This window comes from Corylus avellana, chromosome ca4, assembly GCF_901000735.1.
Source record: "Corylus avellana chromosome ca4, CavTom2PMs-1.0".
Taxonomy (NCBI): domain Eukaryota; kingdom Viridiplantae; phylum Streptophyta; class Magnoliopsida; order Fagales; family Betulaceae; genus Corylus; species Corylus avellana.
This window is the reverse complement of record NC_081544.1, coordinates 25,773,595-25,781,094: the sequence shown is the minus strand read 5'-3', so window position 1 is coordinate 25,781,094 and position 7,500 is coordinate 25,773,595. Positions and strand designations below refer to the sequence as shown.

Sequence of the window (7,500 nt, the reverse complement as noted above, 5' to 3'; positions counted from 1 at the left end):
CAATTAAGTATTTGACAAAATCTTATTTTACCATTTAAAATTGTGGTTTAGCCTTTTATATCGTGTGTTTTTAAAAAATGTACCATTTATCTAGGTAATAATCCTTGCAAGTGTTGCATACTAGGAGTTAAAGAGAAGCAAATATGGCAACTCATCTTTAGACAGTTGACAAAAGTAACTGTCCAATAAGATGCGAAGAACATGTGAATGGTCGAATATCATGTTTTTTTTTTCTTTCATGATATGATCTTTGAAAGTTGTATGCTTTGATGTTTTATGTCATCTTGAAAGTTGTAGGAGTTAATGTTTTATTAATGAACGCGTAAGAGTTTATTCTAATTAAAAAAAAAAAAAAAAAAAAACATTATCTTCAAATTTTTGAAGGTTTTAAACTTGGAGAATGGCATGGATAGATCTTGAATCAGAAATGGCCAGCGAAGATTGGTCTTAAAAATTAAAGAAATTATGAATCACCTCTTTTTTCTTTTTTTTTTACTAATATATTGAGGTTTCGTTTATTTTTCATATTCATTTAGTTTATTTTCTTTATTATTATCACTATTAGTTTAGTGTAAACAACACGTTTAGTGGGATCCAAGAATGAGGCCCATTTAAGATTAGACAGGACCATATGAAACGTACAAGAAGGATCTCAAATATGGCCCTTGTATGATAGAGCTCCAAAAGAAAAACGACATCCAAATATTAGGTGATCTAAGGGAATGAGTGGCAACTGGCAAGAGAGAATCAAAGGAAAAGTTTTTTTGTTTTTTTAATTTAATTTATAATTAGTTTTGTGTGTATAAACATTATAATAAGTGCCCGCAATTACTTAGGAAGAGTTAATAATTAATTTTCAATAACCACATAATTGCCCGCGATTACTTGAAAATAATAACCGCTTAAAGCGGTTACAATTAAGAAAAAATAATTGCAACCGCAACTGCTTGTACACCTTTATGCATAACTTTGGTAGATAAGCCGCTTCTACTAAAGCATTTTCATTTTTTCCCTTCTCCCAATAATTGTTCCCCTCCCCCCTTCCTCCCTCCCTTTTTTTTTTTTTTGTTTGTTTTCTCTTGTTTGTTTCTGTTTGAGTCGTGAAAAAGGAAGAAGCAATAGATAGGGTCCATCGTGTCCCATCATAATTCTTTGTTTGACGAGGGAAGCCATGGGAATATCATCTCAGCTCTAACACCCGGGAATATGGAAAATGTTAAAGGCACAACACAAACCCAACTTAAAACCAACTTCTCTCCTACATGGCATTTAAAAATAATAAAAAAATAAAAGTTTGAATTTTAAACCATTCACGCTGTCTTTTCCCCTTTCAGATCCAAAATTCCTCTCAGTCTCTCGCTCCCCCTCCCCCTCCCGCGCTCATCCTCTTTCTCCTCCGGCGCAAGGTTCCGTCTCTGTCTCTCTCACTCCGGCGACGTCTTCGGCCACCGAGTACTGCAAGAAGCACGTCGAGACTCCCAAAGCAGCCGCCGCGTCCGAAGAACGCTCCACCTCCGACGACGACCTCAAGGCCTGGGACGCCGAGTTCGTCAAGGTCGACCAGGCCACCCCCTTCGATCTCATCCTGGTGTGTCTTCTTCCTTATAAACTCAAATCCCCTTGTTAGATCTTTTTATTATTGATTTTTTTTCTTCTGATTAGGGTTTTGGTTTTGTTTTCTCGGCCTCTGTGTCTTTGATGTGTTTTTGTTTGGTTGGATGCCGAGAAAGCTGGCAGTTTTGGTGGTTTTATTGTTTTTTAGTTCTATGTTTGATTGGGTAGTGAATATTTGTTTTTGGTGGGGAGTGCTTGTGCTGCGGTAAGGTAAAGCATCGTTTTAAAATTTGGAACTTCTTGTTGGAGATTATATGTATTATTGTATTGATGCAATTTTAGTGTTATAGGAAAGTTTTCTCTTTCCACTGAACCTGGGCATTGACATTTAATTGTACTTTATGGCCTTTTTAGGTGTCAAATGTGCGGTTTTGGAGTAGGAAAGTATATGTTTTCTTGAGACTATAATTGGACAAGAACAGATTTGGAATTTAAAGTGAACATTAATGTATGATGAACCAGTGATGATACCTAAAGGTTATTAGAAGTTTGCCCACTGATCTTTGCTTTCTTATAAACAAATTGAATGTCTAACCGTGCAACTCATTGCATGAGTATGAAGCTGTCAGGTTGCAATTAATATTTGATTCTAGCAGCATATGATTATCAAGATTTTCACAATATTGAAGTTGCAATAACTAGCTTGCCCTTGTTATTTCATAGGCTGCATATCAAGGGTGGAACTAGAATTTTAGGTGCAGGGGACAAAACCAAAAAGAACTTTTTTGGGCAGTAAAATTTTGATTTTGAAAGGGTTATATATATATATATATATATGGGGAACGCGTTGAGGCTTGGGGGCTTCACAATGTAGTTTTGCCCCTAGCTGCAGTAAGACTCGTGTCGATCGGTAATATACTCTGTAACAAATTCACTTACTGGGTGTTTGAACTAATATGACAATATTAATTTGTAATAACAGTTGTAATCTGGCATTTACTTATCCTTTGGAAATATTGTTTGGTTATTTTAATTGATTGGCTTGTTGATTTTACTTTTGTGCCTCTTAAAAAGAAAATAATGAAAATGGCCGTCGTCTCTACTTGCAGACTTTACAAGCTTTCTACTAAAGAAGCACAATGGCTGGCTCTAGGGTTGCTCATGCCACCTTGAAAGGACCAAGTGTTGTGAAGGAGTTATGCATTGGGTTGGCACTTGGTTTGGCTGCTGGTGGCCTCTGGAAAATGCATCACTGGAATGAACAGAGGAAAGTGTGGCAATTTTATGACTTGTTGGAGAAGGGTGAGATTAGTGTTGTTACTGCCGAAGAATAAATCTTTCTTTGTTTCTGTCATGAGTGGACACATTCTGTAGTTTGATCATTTTGTGTTCCCCCTATATTTGGCTCTTGAATCTTAAGATGAGCTTTACTTTGGAATTTAAGGAAATAAACATATTGTACTGATTTGTGGAGTACAGTGTTTGCTTTAGATATAAATTCATCAAAGTTTTATGGTATTTGCTTGTGGTTTCTATTATGGTTGCTCAAGTGAAATGCTAGACTACTCACCGTTATTATGCATATACATCATACGTGTAAATGAGACAAGTGAAGAGGAGTTGTAGCAGGCAGGCATTCTTTGTAGCATGTGTAAACTGACATCAGTTTTTTTAAAACAAGCAATTCTGGTATATATTTTTAATAGGATTAACAAAGCATGTGACATTTATTCTTAGAGAAAATAATTTTCACATGCATTTTTAAAATTCATGTGAGAATTACAAGCTTCAAATATACGCAGTACTGCAAGTATTGGATCAAGTGACATTTCAAGTCTCAATAATATTGAATTACACTTCGGACATCAAATTTACGCACTGATATCTCACGAGGAAAACCATCAAATTTACGTAATGATGCCTCAATGAGGATCAAATGGCATGTCAAATTACAGTTTTGAATTACACTTGGAAGCAATGTTCAAGAAAATAAAATTGATGTGTGTTTTTGCGTAAATTTGATGCGTTTGTTGCTTTTGGAACCTGTAGCATCTTTGCTTACATCATGTTTAGATGCGTCAATATCTGCTTTTAGATCAGTAGTATTTGACACACAACATTTCTGCAACTATCTATCAGTTTCCCAGAGGACATGCATGATAAAATTGGCATGCATTATTGGCATGCAGGATAAACATTGCAGATTTTTATAATTTGGAACTTTAATTTGTCGACACTAATTTTTGTTTTTTTTTATTTTTGTTTTTTTTAAAAAAATCTAATTATGATTGGATTATGATCTATTCACCCCAACTATCCTTATTTCTTAAACATTTGACCATTGACTAAAAAGGAAAAGAAAAAATAGTAAGTGATTAATATTGTTTATATGGGTGTATGTAATGGCAAATGTTTAAGCTTCTGTCATGATGCATATACCTCCAGAGATATTTAGGTTTCAATCAATACTCTGCATTTTTAATTATTGGGAAAGTTTGTATGGCTATGATTTTTTTAAAATAATGATAAGACAGTTAGTGGAAGTCATATGATCCCTGACACCTTGAGCTGTGTGAATCATTTTGTGCTAGAAATTGCAGAGTATATGCAAGAAAGCAGCAGAGTTTGAACAAGCGATTTTCTTCTTTTTGGTTCAAAACCATCAATATGCAAGAAGTGTAAATAGGTAGCAACAAATTGGATGCTAATATTTGCAAAGAAGCATAGGAAGAAACATCTATTCCCTCTTTAGGTAAGTATTTTAACACAGAGAGTAACCAAATTACTTCGCAAAATGCCAAAATTTTGAAAATCTGTAGTATGAAGAAAAGAGTTAATACTTACATTATTGAGTTCAATGTTGGATTGCAACAAAAGTTATCATCCAGAAAACTTCCAAGTCATGGCACCCAAGTGAGCTAAATTACCAAGCATCGAACAGAAAATAATGGAACTGTTATAGACATCTTCATGGATTTTCACAGGGCAGAACAAGATATTGAAGTTCAAAGCAATTTTATGATGCCAATATCATTAAAAAAAAAATATATGATTTACAGGACTTTATAATGCATGTCCTGTAATATTGTCTTCTCCGTGGATAAGCAATATTGGCTTCTTAATTCTATTAGCTGACATGAAAGGACTCATCTCCACAGGAGTGGTTGTGGCCTGCCAAGGAGTACTGTTTTCATTCTACACCAATATAACCAAATAACTAGTCCATCAAAGAGTTAAGATATGACACTAGGGAAAATGTCTGTTGGGAAGGGAAAAAAGAAGAAAAAGGTTCAACTCCACAACTGAAAATATCTAGTTTGCTCAAACCTTGGCCCCACTTCCCTCCCTTTCCATTTATTTTCCCCATGATGTTCAATGGATCAAAAGATCAAACTCTTCATTCGAACTTTCATCCCCATCCAACTCTTCATCCGAACAAGTGATCCTTAAGACATTTGGTTCTTCAACTTCTTCATCCACATCTATCAAAACGGGATACAAAGTTAAAAGCCATCTTGGTGTGTCAAAGCAAAATTATAACACAAAAAAAAGATGAAAAGTCAAACCTATTTGAGGGCAATCTTGCTCCAAAAAATCTTCATCATTTGGAATACGTGTATACAAAGATTCAACTTCACCATCCTTGTCCATTTAGGCAGCTATAATGAGTAACTTTTCCACTTACCTAATATATAATTCAAAATATTATTGTATAAGCAGTGTGAACTATAAAAAGCAGTGTGAACTATAAAGACAAACTAGAATATAAATTCAAAAGGTATAATTCAAAAGGTATAATTCAAACTTTTCCACTTACCTAATGTATAATTCAAAAGGTATATTCCACAGATATGGGGTTTGTCTTGTTTTCTTTCTTTCTTTTTTCCTTTTGTTCTTATAATTCTTTGTTGATCCTGTTGGTTGGCCTCATAAACCAGCATGTTCAGATCTAGCAAGATTTTCACTAGCTTCAAATTCCACACAACCAGGTGCCAGATGGCATTTAAGGCTATCCGTGTGTTATTGGACTAATCTTGGAAGAGAAGTTATGTTTTGGTCTTATAACTTGCCCAATACTTTCTGGAAGGAATCAACAATATCAGGTGGAGTAGTCCAGGCTATGTTAACTCACATTTGCAGGCAGAAACTTCAGATGGGATGGAATAGAACATCACATGTGATATTACTACAGATGTGAATCACTTTGCCTGCACTGCATTCTGTCATTATATCTTAAGCCCATAATGCTTAAATCATGAACAAGCATTAGGAATCTAATGAAATTTATTTTGTTCAGGAAACCATACGGGATGCTATTGAAGATTCTATAACATGGCCAGTTCGGAAAATTTTGCCTATATTACCTGGGGATTATAGGTATGCTAATTTTACAATGAACTATCTGTCCTTTTTCTCCTCTAAAAAAATCAGATCGACTATTAACTTATCTTCCTTTTTTAACTAATCAAATTGTCAGTGCTTAAGAATAATATTCTGGAAAAGTTACTTAAGAATAATATTATATATAACTTATTTCTTAGAAGCTAACAAATGTATAAGGACTCACAGACCACTTTTATGAGCTCTATGTGAAAAACTTTTTGAGGTGAGATTACATATACTTAATCAACAGCATTTAAGAATAATAATATTCTGGAAAAGTTTTGGTTTCCACAAAATTGGCTTCAATTTCCAAATTTGAGCTAAAGACTGAGCAAGTGCAAATAATTTTCACTTTTTTTGTGTTTAGAACAAACAGGCTGGAATGGATAGAGCAAAGCTAGGTAACAGATGAAGAATTGGGTCAATTAAAGCAGCCATTAATTCATATGGAGATAGGATTCTTGAAGGTAGTCCACTCATGAAACCCCAGATGGATTTCTCAGAGGTATATTCCAAAGAACTGTATAAATTCCATTTCACCATTTTCCATTTGTTTTTAAGCACTTGCAAACCATTTGTGTTCCTCTGTTATAACTATGTCTTTTGAATTCATAAAGAAGACCTCTTCGAGAACAAGAGAATTGCATATAGCACGAAGGGACCTTGGTCGATACAAAGAGAGCAAAAAAGCTGCGGAGTCAGTTAGTGCTCAAGCAGAATCTGAGCTCTCTAATGCAAAGAAGACAGTGAAAGATCTATCTTTATTAATTGAGAAGTCAAACTCGAAGGCAAAGGCGCAGATGCAAGACATTGAGATGCTAAATAAATCGAGGAGGCGCGAAGAACGGGCATTGGCTGTTAGGAACATTGAGAGTTATCAGTATGCCGAAGTGATGAGAGAACTGGAATTTGTGAAACAGGAGTTGAGTAAGCTTAAGCTAGACATGGCTCATGTTTTGGAAGAGAAATCGCGGACAGAGAAGGAAGTTGAAGCCTCAAGTTCGAAAATGTTTTCTTATTTGAGCTCTGCTCAAGCCCTTTCGAAGGAGATTGAGAAAGCTAATGAAGAACAAGTGCTTGTTGAGGTTGTGAGGATTGAGGCTTTGAAAGAATTCAGAGAGATAGAAGCTCAGAGAGTAAAGGAAGTCACTGAATTATACAAACTAGAATATAAGCAGTGTGAACTATAAAAAGCAGTGTGAACTATAATAAGCAGTGTGAACTATAAAGACAAACTAGAATATGCAATCACTTATTAAATAAGGTTGTTGAGTTTTCGAAAATGACCAAAATATTCCAACCAAGAAAAGCCTGCAGCAGATGAGGTACCCTAATTTGCTTCCAATTTTCATTTATAAAGATTTAAAATCATTACTCATACAACAAATTAATTAACCTTCCAAATCACCATTCTCTTTCTACTGTACATATATAAAACTGTTTTTGTTTTTATAAAAGATTTAATTAATTATTGTAATTAATTTGATAATTAAGGTCCTCCTTTAAAGTTTTAATCAGACAACTAATGCACATGTACTTGCCACCTATTTGTTATACCAAATT

The 7,500-nt window shown here is 34.6% G+C and overlaps 1 protein-coding gene and 1 long non-coding RNA gene across 2 annotated transcripts; one reads left to right on the top strand and one right to left on the bottom strand.

Annotated features, from left to right (window-relative positions):
- Nucleotides 1–4,406: 4,406 nt before the first annotated feature.
- On the bottom strand, nt 4,407–5,452 carry LOC132179203 (uncharacterized). The gene is made up of 3 exons (XR_009439897.1): nt 5,372–5,452; nt 5,121–5,239; nt 4,407–5,036 (listed from the first exon to the last, which is right to left on the bottom strand). It is a non-coding gene; the product is annotated as an uncharacterized LOC132179203 (long non-coding RNA).
- Nucleotides 5,453–6,371: 919 nt separating this feature from the next.
- On the top strand, nt 6,372–7,127 carry LOC132179202 (protein PLASTID MOVEMENT IMPAIRED 2-like). The gene is made up of 2 exons (XM_059591870.1): nt 6,372–6,442; nt 6,558–7,127. The coding sequence occupies exons 1-2, from the start codon at nt 6,416–6,418 to the stop codon at nt 7,125–7,127; spliced, it is 597 nt and encodes a 198-aa protein (XP_059447853.1). The 5' UTR covers nt 6,372–6,415.
- Nucleotides 7,128–7,500: the final 373 nt, after the last annotated feature.

Coding starts and splice junctions, on each gene's coding strand:
- LOC132179202 (XM_059591870.1), top strand. CDS start 6,416: ATGAAACCCCAGATGGATTTCTCAGAG. Junction 6,443..6,557: donor CCCAGATGGATTTCTCAGAG/GTATATTCCAAA, acceptor TTCATAAAGAAG/ACCTCTTCGAGAACAAGAGA.